Source organism: Pteropus vampyrus, unplaced genomic scaffold (assembly GCF_000151845.1).
Source record: "Pteropus vampyrus isolate Shadow unplaced genomic scaffold, Pvam_2.0 Scaffold143, whole genome shotgun sequence".
In the NCBI taxonomy this organism is placed as follows: Eukaryota; Metazoa; Chordata; class Mammalia; order Chiroptera; family Pteropodidae; genus Pteropus; species Pteropus vampyrus.
In genome coordinates, this window is record NW_011888924.1 from 4,024,904 (window position 1) to 4,045,386 (window position 20,483).

The 20,483-nt window shown below is 43.4% G+C and overlaps 1 protein-coding gene and 1 long non-coding RNA gene across 6 annotated transcripts in view; one reads left to right on the forward strand and one right to left on the reverse strand.

Annotated features, from left to right (window-relative positions):
* The first annotated feature begins 43 nt into the window (after positions 1-43).
* Positions 44-5,954, forward strand: LOC111744871. 2 transcript variants are annotated; one of them, XR_002782368.1, is made up of 4 exons: positions 44-2,904; positions 3,689-3,862; positions 5,630-5,718; positions 5,810-5,954. It is a non-coding gene; the product is annotated as an uncharacterized LOC111744871 (long non-coding RNA). The 2 variants fall into 2 exon arrangements; XR_002782367.1 differs by having other exon boundaries at positions 5,630-5,954.
* Positions 5,955-7,720: 1,766 nt separating this feature from the next.
* The window catches only part of TLK2 (tousled like kinase 2), an 88,234-nt gene continuing 75,471 nt past the window's right edge, over positions 7,721-20,483 (reverse strand). For all 4 annotated transcript variants that reach the window (XM_011368560.2, XM_011368559.2, XM_023535629.1 and 1 more), the window contains 5 exons: positions 17,380-17,549; positions 16,024-16,162; positions 12,337-12,448; positions 10,748-10,855; positions 7,721-8,818 (listed from right to left, as the gene is read on the reverse strand). In XM_011368560.2, the coding sequence (XP_011366862.1) occupies positions 8,645-8,818; positions 10,748-10,855; positions 12,337-12,448; positions 16,024-16,162; positions 17,380-17,549 (703 nt within the window). In that variant the 3' untranslated portion in view covers positions 7,721-8,644. The remainder of the gene's footprint in view (positions 8,819-10,747; positions 10,856-12,336; positions 12,449-16,023; positions 16,163-17,379; positions 17,550-20,483) is intronic.

Consider the following 20,483-nt stretch of genomic DNA (forward strand, 5'->3'; position numbering starts at 1 on the left):
GAAGTGGTATTCTGAAGTGTAAATGAATCCAGGTAGAAGCATCTCGATGCTCACTTTGGCTGGTGAGTTAATGCATGTCTGTAAATAGACATGGGGTAGTAGGAGGCAGTGGGATGCATCGAGGCCTGCAGCCTAGAATTGACTTGGAATTCCAGCTCTGCCATTCACTAGCCACAAGTCCCCACGCAAGTCCCTTCCCTTCTGAGTCTCAGGTGCCCTTTGCCATACACGTTTTGATGTCATTACTCACTGTGCTTCGGGTTCCTCTCACATTAGTCTCCTCTTCCCTGGTTCTGGGTATGGCAGCCTCTCCAGCCAGAAGGTGCCCCGGGGAGCAGAGCAATGCCCTGGACACCCTTGGCAGGCCAAGCCTATAACAAAAGCTTATTAGGACAAGAGACCACAAGACAGGTAGAATGCAATTGGATGGCCAGGTAGAGTAGGGGGATATAAAGATATGGTCAGTCTTTACCTGAGGCAACTAGAGAAAGGGGTGTGAACCCCAAGGGGCAGCTACGATTTCCACCCACCATTCCAAGCCAGGGGAGAAGCTGGGCTAAGCTCAGGGCTGGCCTGGGCAGATCCCGGCCTCTCGACCATCTCTCTGGGCTCCTGCAGCTCAAACCCTCAGCGCTCCACTAAGGCATCCTCCTTTGAGTCCATGTGGCTCCTGCTTCCTTTGAAGCACTGAGGATCCCAGCGGGACTGGGCCAAAGAGGGAAGGAAGGCAGAAGGCTTGGGATTCAGACAGATCCCAGTTTCAAGGTTTGGCTCCACCTCTTCCAGGTTGTATAACCTTGGGACAGTCAGTTAACCTAAAGGAACTAGTTCTCCAAGATCCACATTACCGGAGAATCGTATGGCTGGTCTGTCTTCTCCTGACTGGTCTGCCCCGTCATGGCCACAAATACGATCTGAAAAAATTCTGCCCATTTTCCCTAGGTTCTTCCCCAATCCTGTGAGAGAACACCTAGAAACTTGCCCCCTCCCCCAGGAGGGCTGCTGAGTTTCCACTCACTTTCTGCCCACAATCCACATGAGAAGACTTCCTTTAAAGCTTTTCTTTCCCAATGGGTAGGAGAAAATTATCTCAAGACCCTTTCCGGGAAGCAGCAAGGGCTTGATTCCGCCCCATGAATCCAGTTTGGATAAGGACTCCCAGTTGGAGGAGCCACCACAGTCCTGTCTGCAGCTATCGGCAGGGACAGCTCTGAAGTGAGCTCAGAGCAGGGGGCACCCATCAAATGCCTCTAGGATCCTTGCAGGCCCGTCTCCATTCAGAACCTTTAGCAGGGGGACTAAGCTGACCACTGATGGTCCAGAGATGGGCAGAAGTTGGTCTGAGGCACAACAGGAAGAGAACAGCAGAACTGAGCTGAAAAACCAGTTACAGTTGAGTGGGATGTAGTTCCCAGAACCTTCTACTACCCCACTAACTGGTGCCAGCATAGGGAGGGAGATGTCACATGACCCTGTCTGCTCCACAGGGGCCTCCCCGAACCCGGTTGTACAGTTCCTCTAAGCCTGATCTTACACTGTGGACGGGGCTGAGCCAGCAGTCAAGGCTACTGTGCTCCACAGCTCTGGCTGGGCTGGTGGTTTCCGCATGTCCCTCTTCAAGAAATCATCTGAGGCTGTTCCCTGGTCCCTGATTCTCCCAACTCAGGAAGGATAGACAGAATGAGGTTTTCTCTAGTCTCGGTATTTGACTCAGTCCTGCCAGCAGCCTTCCGTGGCTCTCACTGACTGTGGCCTGAAGGCAGAACAGGGGCCCATGCAGAACCGCCCCTGACCCATCCTCCCTACCCTAAGCCCCCGTGGAAGACCCTTCGCCCAGAACAGGAGCCAAGGGGCTGCATCCGGCTGTACTGCGACCCACCCCAGCTCCAAGAGGCTGGCCAGACCTTCCACAGCCCCCATTGAGGCAGCAAGAAGTAGACTGGGGTACCAGTGGGTGGTGACCATCATTTGAAAAATAAAGTGAAACAGTAAATCTCAGAGTGCATTGCATTGACCTAAGTTCTGTTCTGTGCAATATCTACTGGGTGGAGATGTTAAGTGTTTCTAACTGTGAGGTGTCATCAAACAATTGAAAAATACTGGAACTGGCTATGCAGGCGCCCTGGCTGTCCCTGCCCAGCTCTGATCTGCTCACTCCCTGACCAAAGACCTGCATCTAACACACTGCCCCCACCTCCTCCTCAGTGTCACACCTAACTAAGGTCCCTCACCACCACCTGACCGGCCCTACTTCTCCTTGTGGGCACCATGCTTCAGCAGGCCAAACTACATGTCATTCCTTCAACAGGGCCCTGGGCTCACTGAGGGGCCAGCTCTTGGGTGCCAAGTGGGCGCACACACACGTGATAAGGCAGAGAAGTACGAGAAAGGTGCACAGGGTGCTGTGAGAGCCCAGAGGAAGCCAGGCTGCAGGTGACGCTTGAACCGTTTTCAAAGATGGTGAGATGGCCCAAACCTGGAGGTGTGAGAGAGCATGGAGAGAGGTTTTGGTGTGACAAACATTTGGTATGGGAAGAGCACAGCACTGCGAAGGACCCTTTGCTGCAAACACCACCCCTTTTCATTCTGTTTCATTCTGCCAGTCCTTCAAAGCCCAGCTCAATGCCATCTCCCAAATCCCCAGGGGACTCATCTCACTTTCACAATTTATCAGCTCTCAGCTTAGTTAGCTTCTAAATGATAACCTTCCGTAAGCAAGAGCCGAGTCTGATATACCTTTTTATCTCCCAGAGCCTAGCCCAACGTATTACAAACAGAAGGCTTTCAAAATGTGTTTTGAGCTGACGCATGAAGTTTATAGACATGCCGACTGGAGCTCAGGGTGGGCGTCTGGCCCAAGGTCACACAAGTTTATAGTAGTGACCTGAACACAGTCCTCACTAGGTGAGTGCTCTTCTATCATCTTGTTCTAGCAGATTCCAGAGAACGGTTTTGCCTAGTTAATGTGGGCTGGGAGAAGGGTTAATATTCAGGTTGTGGGTATGGTTGTGAGAATCTGTAGATGCAAAGAAGCAATGGCTCCTGAAATTCATATGTAGGGAAGGACTTTGCTTTTCATGCTCAGGGCACAGGTCTATTGTAGCATCAGGCCAAGGCCCACACTTGGGGGGCCTTCTGTGTCCTGCAGACATCTCTCCAGGGTCCTTGTGACAGGGAGGAGGAATCTAGCAATACCTCCTGCTTTTTATTTTTTCAGTTACTGAAAACATCTTTATGTCTCCCACCCACTTCAAGCCTGATAGAACCACGAGGAAGTCAAGGCAGAGGCTTCGATTCCCACCTGTCAATTAGTACACAGGAACAGGAAGATTCAGAGTTGTCCAGGGCTGGGGTGGGGCAGGATTTTAGCTTCCTCATATATAAAGCAAGATGACAAGATCGGATGGCTTAGGAAATCTGAAGCAGGGATGTTCTGGGAAGCATGTCCCCATTTTCCCACCTAAGTTCCGCCCAGGACTGCAGAGGCAGGGCTGCTGCCCCAGACCAGCTGGGCCTCCAGGTAGATTTCTAAGGGCTCGCCGCGAGGGAGGGAAGGGACATAGTGAAGGAAGCCCCAGGGAGTGGAGCCCTAGATGAGGGCAAGATACACCTCCAGCCTCCAGTTGAGGTGCAGCCTTTACCCAGTGTCTGCACATGGGGGACACTGAATCTGCCTCCCATTTTCAAGCCTGCAGTTCATCCCCATTCGATCCTACTCTACCTAAGACCGGGCACCAAATCTCTCTGGGCCCGTTTCCTCATCTGTAAAATCAGCGAGATGCTTCTACCCTGCTTTATGCCACCGAGGCTGTGAAGTAACACAGATGAGACACTTCTCTGCAAAGCAGTAATGCTGGAGCGCGTATCCTTTGCTGACAGTCTTCTGCTCCCCCACCCACAAGCTGAAAAGGCTTGGGCTGGACAAGAGGCCACCACAGTCGCAGGCTATGCCTGGAGGCTTGAAGAGGCTAAAGTTACCAGTTCTCTGGCTGGGCACTTCCCTCCACACCCAGGCGGCCTGACCCAGGGCCAGGGGTGGGTGGGGCCGAGCCAGCCAGCCAGCTGCTCTCTGACCCCTTCACATCACGGGGTCTCCTGCCTAGTGCCTCACACACACACACATACCCCTGAGCTGACTCCAGCCTGTCTCAGGCCCCCGCTGAGCTCCCCCAGCACAATAGGGCTCTTGTTTTCCCTGCCCCCACCAGGCCCCAGACCTGCTCCCTGGTCCGACTGTTTTCCCAGCCTCTGGCAGGTTCCCCCAACCCACCCGCAGAGCACAGCAGCAGCCAGAGTCCCTAACCACTTCCTCCTTAACCCTCAGCCTCTCCCTGCAACCCCTCCACACTCTCTCCTCCCCCACCCCTTCCAAAGAGCTCAGGCCAGCCCCGGGCTCTCTTTACCTCTGATCCAGAAGCAGACCCAGGTCTTAGCCCTCAGGTAAAAGAAAAACGCGATAAATTAATGCACGAGAAGGTATTGGTGCGTTGTTATATATTTTAAGAGAAGGCCAAAGGTAAAAAGCTTTGCCCAAGAGAGTGAATGACTCTTGAGTATATCGTTAGGTATAAAGGCACCTGCATACAGACGTGTTGTTGGGGCCCTTCTGGGGCTCCCCATAAAAGAGCTCATGTAGGACATTGGTCCTAGGACAGCCCAGAGCTTAAATTTTTATTCCTAACACAGAAAATGAAACAGTCATCTGTCTTCCAGTTGTGTGTGTTTAGAGGCCTGAACAGCCACGCTCTCCAACTGACCCACCCTTATTGCGATGGCTGATAGGAAGGTCAGCAGGACTTGTGATGCGTGGCCGGACCTTCACCACGCATGTCACTTGGGAGACAGAGCAATGCTAGGATGGGTGGTGTGGGGGCAAGGCTGAGAATGAGCATTTCTAACAGGTGATGCTAATGCCTGCCTATGAGATGCTCCTTCCAGATGCAGCTGAAGCAGTCCTGGACCCAGGGTAAGTGGAGACAACTGATTTTGCAGGATAGAGGCTGATACTCCATCTCAAGTCAGAGGGGGAAGGCTCCCTAAAGGTCTGCGTCACTTACCGAAGCAAAAGGATCTCCTGACAACTTAGGTAGAAAAGCTCTGAACCTCGACCAGCGAACTCGGGGGTTCCAGGACCAGCAATCCCACTTACTGGATCTTGTGATCTTTTTAAAGCACATTTTTTGATTCCCTTCTTATGTGCTAGGCACTTTACATACCTTATTTCTATTTTTTACTATAGCCATGCAAGGAGCACAGGTGATATTTGAACCACACATAATTCTAAAGCCCAGACCTTTAACCACTGGGTGATTCTGCCCTAAGACGATAGAACAACTAAGTTTAGGAAGGACTCTCCATACCCCAACCTGTTTGTACACCATGTCTCTCTCCCACTTACCCCAGACTGATTTTAATTACAAAGAGAGCTTGGGCCATCAGAATGATGAGTAAGTGGGAAAGATTCCCAGAAAGCAAAAATATCACCAATGAACTTTGCATTCTTAGAAGCAAGAAGCTGGACCCACAGTTTGCTTCTAGCTCTACGGTTCTAGCAGATAACTATCTTTACTATGTTTAAAGAGAGCTATTTTCTAAAGAAACATAAGAGCTCCCTGACTGCTAATCTCAGCTGGAGAAAAACCTGTCCCTACAGGACGAGGAGGAAAGGAGGCAAACCTAAAAATGATAGCGGATGTGTCCAGGTCACCCACAGAAGTGGTGAGTCTCCATTTAAAGCTGCCCACCTCACAATGAATAATCTGGAGCCCAATTTCTTCCCCTCCAAACCCCATATTCCATTCCTTCCTAGGGCCCACCACCTTCACCCCTGGATTGTGACTAATGGCTGGGCCTTCCCTATCCTGCTCATTGCTGTTCCCACCCAGAAGCATAGTTGTTGGCACATCAGAGGTACAAAAGGTGTCTCACAAATCAAGGCATTTCCCATTATGCCTGCAATGTCCACTGGGACTCAGCCAGCTGCCAGGATTCCCTTACCTACACCCTAGATGGCAAGGGCTCTGTTTGAAGCTGGAGAACTAGAGTAAAATCAAGAGGCTGGGAAATTTACTTCTTAAAACTTATTTTAATATCCTCCCCACCTCCCGAATTGGGAAAGGCCAAAACACTCTGGCTGGATTTAATTACAAATTAATACACATTTAAAAAATCATTGTTTAAAGAAAATCAACATTGTGGCAATAAGGGATTATCCTTGGAAAAAGTGAAACCCATATTAACAAAATATGTTGTGGAAGAACCCCACTTAGTGATTTCACTGGCTATTTAAAAGTCTAGTAAAGGTCAAGATTCTGCGTGTTCTCTGGGGCTGGTCCACGCAGTGCAAAGTGGCCTCGCCCAGACCCGGCCGGGTCCCGTCAGCTCCAACCAGTCCCTAGACCCAAAGGAAGCAAGGAGAGAGGGCATCCCTTCTTCAGGACAAGGGTAGAAAAGGTAAATCAGCAAAGTCCTGCAGCTTCGCTTAGCCCATGGGGAAAAAAGGAGGCAGAAAGTTAGAGGGAAGGCTTAAAGATGCAGCATTTCTTTAACTGTTAAAAAAGTTAAAAATTAAAAAATAATTAGACAAGATTATTGAATGAGAGGAAGGAAAAAAAGGAATAGAACTTAATATTAAGTTTAAACACGGTCACAACTTCATCCATCTCTTTACGTGCAGACACCATCCTTTCGGCATTGTGCTCAACCTTCGAGACCCCGTGGGTACTCTGCTTAGCAGCTTGATTGTAATGGTTAAAAAAAAGAAGGTACTATATGCACACATACTCATATGCATGCACACGTGCACATGTATATGTGCACATGCGTATAAATATATATTGCAATAAAACAGCTTTACAAAGCTGGGGGCACCAAGGGCTCTGGGGCTGACTTCCTTCCATTCAGAGATCCACATGGCGATACCTACCCGCACGCTTCTCTTCACTTTGAACACTCCATTTTCCCTTCAGATCACCTGATACTGGGGAAAGAGGCGGGTTCACAAACAAAGGTCCTAGAAAATGTGTCGGCAGCAGCATGTTTCACATGTAAAAGAAACGCGAGAGCCAGATGAACTAGTTGAGCGTGCTCTACCCTTCCTGACTTCCCTCCCCCGGCCGGGAACTCAAACGCCCAAATGCCGCATCTTTCAAGATTTCTGGCTGAGCCCTCTTGCCACATGTGTTAGTAACATTCCAAGCTGGCCACCACATGTTCAGGCTCTGGCCTCCTGCTCTCTACTGTCGAGTGCTCTGCTGTTTCGAGGGCATGGTGGGGCCACGCAGCTCCCATTCCAGCTCCATCTTCAGTTTATCATACATCTCAGAAAGAGCCAAATTAAAAAAAAAATTAGTTCCAAAAAAAGTTCATATTTGAAATACCAATTTCCCTTGAGATTATTTTTGAACTCCTCTTAGTGAATCTACTAAAGTGAATTAGACAAAGTGTGTGTGCACAAGCACACAGAGACGCACACACCAGCACACACCCACAAAATTTAGAGGACTGGAGGTTGTTTCCTGCCAAAAGATCTAACAGAGGAAAGCTTATGTGCTGATCAAGTTTTAATATCGTGGTTAACAAGAAATGTACACCATTTAGCAAGCACACAGAGACTGTGGGTAGGAACGCCTGCTCCCCGGAGCATCTGGCTCCCCAGCCCGCTTTCTGCCTACCTTTGGAATAGTTTCGATAGTTACTACATTCAGAGAATCCAAGAGGACTGCATGGACAGATGAACCTTTATTTAAAAAAATAGCACTTCAAATAAATTAAAAGGGACAACCGTCAAGTGTTCAAATTGTGAAGAAATAGTTGAAAACCTAGAGAGACCCAGGCTGCAGTCTTCTAACCTCTTTCTTTGTCCAATGGCAAAACCCCGCGCACCTCAGTTCTCCCACTCAGTTTCTTCCCTGCTGAGATGAGGGAAGCAATTGCAAACAGGAGACCAGACGGAGGAGAAAGCTGCATCTGACTGGAATGAACATTGCCACGTACTTGCTAATACGGGTTTCACTTTATGACCAAATGTATTCTTTCAAAAATAAAAAAGGGGGGGAGGGAAGCTGCATGTTTTTAAAAATTGAAATTATTTAGGGATAAAACACTAACTCTAGTGCCTTTAACGGGCAATAGCAACTTTTTTCCTCCGAAGTCAAATACCATCCCCAGCTGAGCCTTTGTGCTACAAGCTTTTCAGGAGATGTCACCTAAACTTTATTAAAAGAAAAGAACAAGTTTAAATATAGACACTGGACTAGCCCAGTCTGTATTTTCAAGTCCACATTCTTCATCTGAAGCACTGCATCAGGGACCCCCCTGAGTCTGCATGTTTTCAAGTTCACAGTACATGGAACCAGTTTTTCTTTTTAATTTTTTCCTCACTCAGAGCAGCCACACACAGTGGCCGTTGACGCCGGAACCTCGGGCGGGGCCTTTCCCTACAAGGCCTGGCCAGAGCTGCCCAAGGTTTCTCCTCAATGAGAATCGATGCTGTCATGCTCTATGGATGGGAAAAAAGCAAGAAAATAAAAGCACCTGGTACAGGTTTCATGAGATCCATTCGGATTCGCTATGTTCCAAACCCGCTGCTGAATGCCATTTGTCCACTTTGTGTGTTGAACAGTTTGTGGCCTAGGAGTGGGTCTCAATTCGAAGAACTGTTATTGGATGCCCCAGAGGTTGATGCAATAGCAGCTCCAGCAGGGCTACTCGTGGAGACCGACTTTCGGATGTGAGGCAGCAAGTAGGGGTCACAGGCCAGCTGCTGGACGTCGATGCGGTCCTCCTTTCGGTAGGCCAAGCATCGTCGAATAAACGCCTGAAAGGAAAGTTTCTTAAAGAAGAATCCTGGTGCCCCAGGAGGGGACCCCGAGGCTCTAAAGCAGCTGCCAGGGCCCTTCCCAGAAACTACCTGGCGGACCTGGAGAAGACCAGGGCAGGAGATGCACTGGCAGCAGCACCTCCCTGTGGCCACCGACTCCTGCCATAAAGAGCAGCTGAGCCATCCCCGAGGGGGAATGGGGCATGACCTCCAAATACCTCTGTCCCCAAAGCACAAGACCAACACACAACTCTCTCTCTTTGCCTTGGCTGGTTTGCATGGGTATAGTCTAACTTCACGGTCCCACATATGTAAAGCACAGCCTCCTGCAGACTTCCTGAGCAAGTGGGAACCGTAATGACCAACTACCACCACATTCAGGGTGAGGAGACTGGCACTGACCGACACTGCAGTGTGTCGCAGATTGGTACATACTTTCCCTTTGTATCCCGGCCTTTCCTGAAAGATTATGAAGCAAATGAGCAGGCACATGCTCATTTGTCTAAAGGAAAACCTTGTCTCCCCAAGAGTACTGCAGACATAAAGACCTACTGTGAGTGGGGTATGATTCGGATTCCTAATTTACCACCTACATGGAGGTTTCTTTTGCATCAGGTATGAAGGGCTATGTAGTCTCAATTTCTACAACTCTTTATCATAAAGGCCCATAAATAAATGATCTGTCTTTTTCACCAGACAGTTCTATTTCATTGAGGTCTTATAATTACTTTAAATAAATGAATTGATTTTTTAAAAAATCTCAAATATCATTATCAAAGCCCATACTTTACACGGCAGTGATAATGACATCTTGGTGGAGGTTCACTGACTGGGATGCCAACAGCGTGGAAGGCTGTGTGTGCACGGGGGCTGGGGGTATGTGGAAACTATACTTTACACTCATTTTTGCTGTGAATCTAAAACTGCTATCGAAATGCAGTCTTTTTGAAAAAATCTAAATCATAAAATGATTTCATTTTTTTCTATGATTAATTAACAAAATACAAAAGTATAAAACAAATCCTGATTTTTCAAAATAAAAGAAGCCTATAGGGAGTTGCTTGACTAAAGCATTTGCAAGATAAAAACAGAAGTGAACATAATGATCCTTGGTCTTTAAAAATAAACCTTTCTTAGTGAGATACCTAGAACTGGAATTAAAAAGGATTTCTTTGGTTAGATAGTGGTCAAATTAACTCTTTTTACCTTGAATTTTCTCTCCATACAGCTGCCAGTATAGGCTTTTGAAACAGCAATCAGCTCACGTAGTTGCCCTGATTAAAACTTTCAGCTGTATTCCCATCACGCTTTGCAGTCTGTCCTGTTGCCTCTCTTACCACTCACTCTCCCCTCTGCTCCGCCCGCTGTGGGGACTTGCTGAGCTCGCACTCACACCGGCTTCACTCACTTCTCTCTCCTCGGAATACTCTTCTCCCAAATTTATACATGGCCTCCACCTTCACATCATTCAAGACTGCTCAAAAACTCGCTTCATCACTGAGGCTTTCCCTGGCCTTGTCATCAAAAAAGGGGTTCCTCCCACTTCTCTGCCCCTTTACCCCGATTTACTTTCTTCATAACATTTATCACCATCTGAACCATGTCTGGTTTTAGTCATTGTTTGTCTCACCTAGTGGAAGGTAAATTTCTTAAAGGCTGAGACCTTGTCTGTACAGTTCACTGCTAAAGACTCAGAGTTTCTTCCCCTTATCTAGAACAGTGTCTACTGCTTAACAGGCACTCAACAAATATTTCTTGTGGGAAGAGAAGGGGAGAAGAGGGTGGAAGCTGGAGAAACATACATTTAGGAGGAGGTGGTTTTTAATGAGTCTTGACTTTTGTACTGAATAATTCATCACTATTACCTAGAGAAATGACACAAACATCACAGCAGTCATTTCTGCTGGCCGGTGGGTCAGAACTTACCTTTGCTTCAGGTGTTACTACTGGCTTTGGCGGAAACTGTACTTCAGTAGCTTTAAGAATAGTATTCTCTTGTAGAATGTCTTGCTGGGACTGGTTATGGCCAAAAGGCTAGCATATAAAAACAGAACAAACAAAGGCGGGCCTCTGGTTAAAACTAGAGAGGACAATTCAACACCACAGGGAGGAAAAGGAGAAAACATGTCTCAATGAGAACTGCTAGGAGGAACTTTAGAGATGATCTATAATCCTCTCATTTTATAAAGGGCGGAAAGGCTTAGCGCTTAAGTAACTTGGTCACAGATTACTTAACATCTAAGTTAAAGCAGAGCTGGGACCAGAAGCAGCATCTGCTATATCATACCTTTGCTAAGTTTTGCTTACGGCAAAGAAAAAAGATTCAGAGCAGGAACCAGTAACCTCTTTTGCCCTGAATGATACCGGTGGGCTTAATTAATACCCATATGTGCCACTGGCAGACCCAAGACACGGATAAAGAGAGATGGAAAAGTAAGAGTAGAAGGGGTAAGGACAGAGTGGAGAAAAAAAGTGTAGGCTTTATCTGTGCCCCAAATTGCCCTTTTCTAATAAACTCTTAAAAAATAAGTTTAGGCCTAGTGTCATCTCTATAGTGTTTCTATTGAGGGATCACAAACAATTCTTTCTAGATAACCTTTGCCACCACTATCAGCAGCACTTCCATATTATCGGAGTATAAATAATAATTAACCTCTACTAGTTCTGAATAGTTTCCCCATATGAGAGGAGTAAGATAAAGAGAGGAGACAAGAAGCGAAAGAAGAAGCTGAAATGTGAATTAAGAACTTGGTCTAGGGATTGTAATCAAAATATTAAGAGTCCAGGGGAGTTGCGGGACTCCAAGTGGTTTACGCCTACAGCCTGATGGGGAGCACTGAAACATATAAACGCACTGACAGCAGACATATCAATATAAATATACAGCTGGACCCTAATATATACATTTATAAGGTATGCTCACAAGAAAAAAAAAACAAAAACAAATGTGAAATTCATTAGATGGAGTTTACTACCTAGGTTATTATTCTAATACTGTATCACCTTGATCAGAGGTAACAGACAGTAAATACTTTCTGACACCACCTCCCAGTATAGAAATATAAAGCATGTTTTTATTAATAACAGCTTTAGTTAATGGAGTGGTTGGGAAAAAAGAGCCCTGCAGATATTTCAAGTTTCAAGTCTGGGGGCCCTTAGGAATGGCTCTTGGGAAGACTGTATACTTTAATAAACTGTTTCATATAATATATTCCCTAAATATGTTCCCTAAAACATATTATTAGAATCGAAATATATCCTGAGTCTAACTGAGAATAGCAAAAAAAAATGCATGTTTCCCACAACCCAGCAAAATTCATTAGGTGCTCCTGGGTTGAAAATTTCTGCTTATATATAAAGCTTTTATTAAGTCTTTATTTTCTTCAAACCACAACTTTCAAGATTCCATTTTGTGTAATCCAATGATTAATCCCAAGAGAATAACCCACACCATGCCATTGTGTACACGTGTCACCCAATACAGAAGTCGAGCTACCACACTCTACCTTCCTTACCTTTCTTCCGTAAAGACACTGGTAGAAGATCACACCTACTGACCACACATCAACTTTGTTTGAGATCTTTGGTGGTTCTTTCCCAACCACAAAACACTCTGGTGGTAAATACCTGGGACAAAAAGGAAATAAAAATTCTTAGGAAAATGACTCTGTAAATCTAAGACATGTAAAAAGGCAAAAGAGAAGATCTTGTTGGAAACAAAAATATCTGAATTTTAACAGCTGAAAAAGCAACTTAGACCTAGCTGGAGAAAGTCATATGAAAAGACATGCAAACTTACGGAAGTAATAATGTCCTATGAAGCCTTAAAATACATTTCTCAATTCACTGAGAAAGGTAAATATTCTCCTAGTTCCTCTTTCACCCACCCCAGAGTCCTTTCTCATAGCTGTACCTAATATAAGTGTCATTTGACAAGTTTAAGGTGTGGGGGGGCCATAAAAGATGTGCATTCTCTTTTATAACAGCTGCATCAACAAACATTAAACTATAACCAGAGGTGATATGGGTTTCCTTTCATGTTGGCTGAAAAATAAATAACTATTTATTTTTCAGCAACTTCTGCTCTTCCCCACCACCTCCACAAAATGTTATAAATACATTAAACTATAATGTTATAAATACATTAACTATTTATTTATTTCATGTAAAATAAATAACTATTTCAAAAGTCCCACTGATTTCAAGACCCAGTAGAAATCTCTGTGGGGGGTGGCCGTTGTCTTCTTAATGTAGCCTCTTCTGAAAATGCAGACTGGCAATAACTATAATATATAATCAATGGTGACATTAAAGTCCATATTATCAAAGGTATTTTACATTTCTTACTTTATGGGCGATCAGGAGCAACTGGAAGACTAACAAAAGAGTGCGGAAAAAGCTAAACTAGTTAGCAGAACTCAATCCTCATCTGAAGTCCTTCCCTTCCCACCTGGCCTCATGCTTCCACTCAGTGTGTGGATTCTTAGCCACCGCACAGCTGGAAGATAAGAGATCGATTTCTACAGATTTCATCCTTTCACAATTGTGAAAAACTATTTTAGACCCTGCTGTGCTTCTGGTACAAAACTTATAGCTTGAAGGGGACCACAAGAGTTGAGATGCAGAAAATGTTCAAATGATGGGCTTCAGTTCTTTTAATAGAAATTTAGTTTCATATTTTTGTTTATTCATTTTAGCAAATATTTTTGAATGATTAAGACCAAGATTATATGACTGAGATTATTTCACAACAAATACTTTTAGCCAAAATACATATTGAAAAATAAATATAGAGATATAAAATTCACAAGGAGGGGGAAAACAGCAAAGAAACAAAAACATAGGAAAAATTAATTAAAAAAAAAACAAACCAGCTTTTTCAAATACCACTAAAACCTCCCTGAATCCTAGAGTTTTCACCTTTCTTGATGTGTATACATACACACTCGCGCGTCCGCGCACGCGTGTGTGTGTGTGTGTCTGTGTGTAACTTAAATATGATCTTGGATATATAACAAATAGAATCTTGGTTTAAAAATGATCATTTTAATGTATTTATAACATTTTGTGGAGGTGGTGGCGAAAAGCAGAAGTTGCTGAATTTGTCCAAATGCAGAGTAATAACTTAGCCAAATATTTAGAATACAAAAGACACTGTCACTTAACAGAAGTCTAGAAACTTACTTTCTAGGCCTCAGTTTCTCTATCTGTAAATGAAGAAATAAACTAGTTCTTCACCCAAATAACACTGAAAATAATAAGCACTCTAATTCTCTATCAAGGATTTTGGGAGGAAGAGTAGAAGACAGTTCTATGACACCACACTGTGTTTAAAAAACAAACACAGTCGCATAGTCCATCATGATAAAATCCTCATAAAGAAAAATGATTCTCAAGGCCTAGTCTACAGCACACTTACTTAAAAGTAGTATTCAATGTAGAAAGATTCTGCAACAATCAAAAACTGCAAACAGTCACTAAGAATTTGTTATGTCCTCCTATCCTACTTGTATCTCTTTGGGACATAAGATGGGATGACATATTGAGGATGATGACTATGACAATGTTTTCACCAATATGGAGACTTTTAAAACCTTTATAGAAATTCATAAAATTTAATTTTCTTAGTAGCCCCTCTCTTACTTTTTACTATGAAAAAAATCATCTTTCTACTATGCAAATATAATCTAAAGTAGAATAGTAAAATGAATCCCCAAGCAATCATCATCTAGCTTCAACATCTATCAACATTCAGTGAATCTTTATTCATATATGTTTCTCTCTACTTCCCCCAAAACAAATTACTTTGAAGCAAATCCCAAACATCATACAGTTTTTATATATATTCCAACCATTGAATTTTTATAGCTTAGCAAATACAGCAAAAGGGAGCAATGAGAAAACTAATTAAATGTGAAAAAGCTTCACCTTTTAAAAAGATCAAGCTATCAAACAAAACATTCAAATCCAAGTTCCAGTGAATTTATATAGCAGAGGTATAGACCTGTCTCCAGATTTTCCAACGGCAGATATTTTTGTATCATTTAGTGACAGGAACGCTAACCCACAATAACCACCATAGTGAATAAACACTATAAATGTAGCTTCTATTTTGAACCTAGAACCTCAAAGTTTTAATTTAGTGACTGATTTTCACTATAGGTACCATCTCCACAAATAAGAAGGAGTGATGGAAAGTAGAAATTTTGTGTTTTTAGCAGGATCTGATTAATATATATCTAACTTAAATAAGATTGGACTGACAAGAACAGGTTGACCCTGAGTGTTATGAAAGACACCCCACCTCTTCTCTGTCTGCCTTAGATCAACACCCTCATTCCCAGAGAGTCATTATTCTACAGGCTCAAACATAAGTGAGCTGACTCGGGGGTGTAACAGCAGGTGTTACCCTCCCCCCATTATGCTGCTGGAAGCATTTTTCATGTTCAGAATCACGCATTCCAGTATGTGGCTTTGTGTTACCACTTCAGAAGTGCAAAGAAAACTTTGTTAACACATATTTACAATCACAAAGTGAAATGCTTGAAATGCAAGTATCCTTTATGGTTCTGTCAAAAACAGCAGTAGGCAGAAGTAGGATACATCACAGAACAGGCAGATAGAGCTGGGGTAAGGTGGTTGGGGAGAGATGAGTGACAAAGATGGGAAGAAATGTGGCTCAAAACTTTTTAGAACATGCTGAGATGGATACATTTCTTGGCAAACTGCAAACTTTTTCCTGATTAGATTGCAAGAGATGCTTTTTATATCCTGATTATTTTACATCCTGATCTTCAGAACTCCTTAGTTCTTGAGAGTCCATCATCCTCAGGCAACTCTAGAAATGAATCCCTCATCCCATTAACCCATGGAGATCTGCATTTGTACTGAAAAGCATTTAGGGCCATTCTTTATATACACACATGAGCAACCTCATTCTCTACCCACTCGATAGGGTCAACCCTACAGAGGAAACGTACAACTCAAATACCTGGCCACACATAATCTCTCTCAACAGTTTTCAAGAAAGGAAAGAAAAATTAAGACAAATTAAGAGTCAAACTGCTGAGAAGGAAAATCTGCTTTGGTTTACAGCATTACTGGTAAGCAGACAAGATGTAGATATTATTTTATTATCAACCCTTCAGTATAACTCAACCACATCTCCACCAGCCAACCTGGCAGATCACCCGGATACCTACCAATAAGTACCAGCACCTTGTGACGTTAGCTCCATGCCATCCACTGAATTGTAGCTATCATCATCCATGATCTTGGAAAGACCAAAATCTGTGATTTTTATCTCTCCACACGCTGTACCATTTACTAAAAGAATATTACCTAAAAAGATAAAAATCTTCATGAATAAAGAGAGTTACTAATTCAGAGAAAAATCCAAGGTAATAACAGACAAGAAGGGGACAAGTGAACTCAAACTCTTGCGCATGACAGCCAACATCTAAATCCCCAGAATAAAATGATCTGGACTCAGTGCTGGAGGAGAGTCCTCGGTGTCTGGCTGCAACCTTCTATTTTCCAAGAATCACCTGCTTAATGTGCCAAAACCGCCACTATGAGCAGTGGAAAAAATTATAACTCTCCAAAGTAAAATATCGCTTGTACCGTCAGTCAAAATGGTGGGAAAGTTTCATCTGACCTTTTCAGTAAGGATCTCTAAACCATCGTGTTTAGAACATTAGTTCAAGGGGAAAAAAAAATCAAAAGAAAACACACAAGAGAATCAAAGATAGTACCACAGTGCCACCTACAGCTCCTACGGCAAGAAAATGTACAGGATTTAGTGATGGAAAACCCAATCACGCAATGGCCATCTCTTTAAAATCACTTCACTGTAATGAAGTTTTTAGTCAAGTGAATTGTATTAGAGCATTAGAGAATAATGAATAGTGAGATTTAATACGTAGCTACCAGAAGAGGAAAGCAACCTTCACAACTGTGCCACGCCAGGAGGTGAGTGGGAACCATCTTCCTAACACCAAAGCCAAGTCGGTTAGAGCTGTCTACTAAGATATGCGTCCTGTACAAACAGCCGAGGATGACGACAATAAAAAATAGAGGTAAAAAGTCTAACTGCCCCCTACTTTTTGCTGACGACTATTAAGTCAGATAGTAACCATACAAAAAGATGAAAAACTCTGCTCGGAATTTAATGAAATGTGAAGTTAGTGTGCAAAGTAAGTTGTTAATTTTAGGGCATTTATCAAGAGACCTAGGGTAGAGGAACTACTATGTAATATAGGAAACAGGGAAAAACAAAGCTGAGCTTGCCAGAACAGTTCCTTCTTAATTGGACTGACATCATGAACTGCCCTGGCTCTACAGACAAGGGCACTGTTTCTCCAGAGAGCCAACACGACCCACCCTCCTCAGCCCAGCACTACGTGGCCGGGGCTCTTGTTCCCACACCCACTCAAGCAATCTACAGTCAGGTGACATTAGACCTCTGTCTCCTGCCAAATTCTCTAACTTTATAAAATTAAAAGTCACTTAGAAGAGCAAAGAAAAGCTAACAATACTGTCTCCTAAGTCAGACATACCTGGTTTGAGGTCATAGTGTATGATGGGAGGTTTTATTTCATTTAAGTACTTTAAAGCATTCACAATCTGCATGATAATGGATCGGGCCTCTTTCTCCGACATTAATTTGTGCTGTTTCAGGTAGAAGTCCAGATCATTTCCCTCACAGTATTCTAATACTGTACAAAACCTAAAGACAAATAAACCAACATTTGACCACAGGATGAGAGCAAGCAGATTATGACTAACTAAATCAGCCCCAGTGAAACCTTTAGGTAATTAGCTTCTCACTCCTTCTGTGTTCCTTAAAATACTTTAAAAAAAAAAAAAATTACTCTTCTATTCTTTATTCAGTTTAGTTACCTGAGTGGTTTTCAGGAAGAAAACTGCTTACTCTTGGTGAAGAGTCTCCATGTCCCTACACCCCCCGCTGGACTCTGTGGTGCTCAAGTTCTTGCATGGCATACCTCTTCTTGAATTCAGACTAAAAGAATACTGACAAGAACTGCAGTGTATTTAAAGTAGGTATCTTTTTGGAAGGGTCCTCCTTTATATATCCACGTCAAGCTCCATTTCTAAACAAGCATATCGTGACCAAGGCAGTTTTCGGCAAATATTTTCTACAGCCCTGAGTGCTGACAGCAAGGAAGAATCTCGGGTTTGCCCAGGTCCCAAGGACCAGCTGCATATTCTATCTCTTGGCAGTTTGGCACAATACTGCACTACAATTTCTCCTTGCTAAACACAACATAAAAGAGCTTTTTAAAGTATAGTATCTGTGGTTCTAACAAATGTGTTATTACACAGTATGGGTTTTCTTCTTTCACATATATCAATACATTAAACAGACCCAAATTTAAAACCACATACCATTCCTGGCATTAAGGGCCACGTGTATCTTCCAAGGCAGCTATAAACTAAAGTAAAGCTTTCCAAACTGTCTGAGTATTCCTGAGAGATGAATACCTTTTAAACTATTCTAAGCTGTAACAATATGGGTGTTATCACCCAGGGTCTAGCCAGGAAATAAAAATACTTCAGTATTTAAAACAGAGAAGCTTTAATTCAGAGAACTAAACACAGATGATGACAGATCTGAAAAGACAAACTGGCCAGTGAGGCACCCCAGATATCATCTAGAGCAGGAAGTCATTAGCACCCTAAGGCCAGAGGGCCAGAGGAAGGAGATGGTGTAACTAGAACCCAAGGTCACCAAAGGAAACTGGAACCACACTGTGTGGGGGGTGTCCTCCACCCACTACCATCTGTATCCCTATTGGCTGAACCCAGTTGAGTAACAACTGACACGGGAACCTGGTGCACACAGCCTACATGGGCCAACTCATCTAAGATGCAGAACACGGGAAGGGTGAGGAGCAGACCTGAGAGCAAACAAGCTCAGGACTAGCACTACGGACCTGCGGGCAATCCAAGGCCTTCCACGTGCACTGCAAGGAAATGTGGACATGCGCTTCTGTGAGAGTCCAAAACTGAACGACAGCTTTACGCTTTTTATGAACCATGCCAGGGCATGCCGGTACCCTATGTGAGAATAAATGTCTGGAATGTACAGATTCTCTGATCTGAGACACTGAAATCTGAGACACGGAGTCTCATGCTTAGTGGATTTATTCTTTGACCCAAATGCAAGCTGAAAACAAAATCTAAACTTTTAATCCTGAATGACTTACAGAAGACTTTCTAAAATGATGGTCTGACTTATTGTTCATGAAAATTCATCACACAAAAGGAAGAACAAAGTAAATAACTCAAGAATAGTACAAAATTAGTTCAATTTCTTAGATTAGTTAAAAGTATGTATACAATTCAAAACAGTAGATAATCTAAAATCGTTATATTTATTTTTGAAATAGTTCTTAAAGTTACGTTTTAGGGGGTGGGAGTGAGGATCCTACCTAGTGTTCAAGGAATTTACTCAAAGCAAAACGGTAACGCCACCCTGTGGAGATGTGCTCTCTAACTAGGTATTTTTCTGAACCCCACTCCATGCTAAACACACATGGCTACGCCTGGTACAAGGGCCGCCCTAGCAGACAGAGGAGGAGATGGTTTATGTTTCCCAAGGGAATTATGGTCTCCTTTTGGGGTCATTTCTAAATGTGGGCCAGTTCTCTGTAGCAATCTGAGACAGCTGCTACCTGAAATGGGCCCAAACTCCTGGAGTCACGCTGGAAGACTAAGAAGCCAGAACCTGAAGGCCAGACCCAGAGTACGTTCTCCCGACTCAGGTTAGACTCCTAAGGAAAACGTTTCCATATGCTGAAATACTCTCAATTCCTGGATAAACCCAGAGGTGCTAGAATTTATCTATATCTGGTAACAAAATACAACAATTCCTAAGATTAGTAAAGATCTTAGACAAGTCATTTAACTTTTTTTGGTCCTTAAATCTCTACCTATAAAATGAAAAGGCCGGACAAGATCTCTTCCAATTCTAACAGCCTGTAAGGCTATGAACCTGTATTTTAACACACAGCACTGGGCAATGCCTTCATTTAAATGCCATATTCATTTTCATTCTATGATAAAAATCACATTGCTGATACTTCATTAAAAGGCCTGTCAGTGCTCATCAGGGTCTCCAAGGTGGAGCAGAGGCTCTTTTGAACAGTCCACACTCACTGGTGCATGCCGGCACCAATGTGTGCCAGTTTCTGAGAGCTGGTAGTTAAATTTTCAGGAATTTTGTGAGCTGGTTATGAAGCCATTGGTAGCATACATGGATAAATGAAAGGTGGTATATCCATACAATGGAATATATTTGGTCATAAAAGGAATGAAGTACTGATACAGACTACCGCAAAGATGAACCTTGAAAAAACATTATGCTAAGTGAAAGAAGCCAGTCACAAAAGTCCACATACTATATGATCCATTATTTATAAAAGTTCGGAATAGGAAATGTATAGACACAAAAAAGTAGATTACTGGTTGCTTAGGACTGGGGGTCCTACCAGTGGAGGAATAGGAAGATGATAGCAAAAGGTTTCTCTTTTTGAGGTAATGAAAATGTTCTAAATTTGACTATGGTGATGGTTGTGCACATCTGAAAACCACTGAACTGTACACTTTAAAAGATTGAACTGCATGGTATGTAAATTAT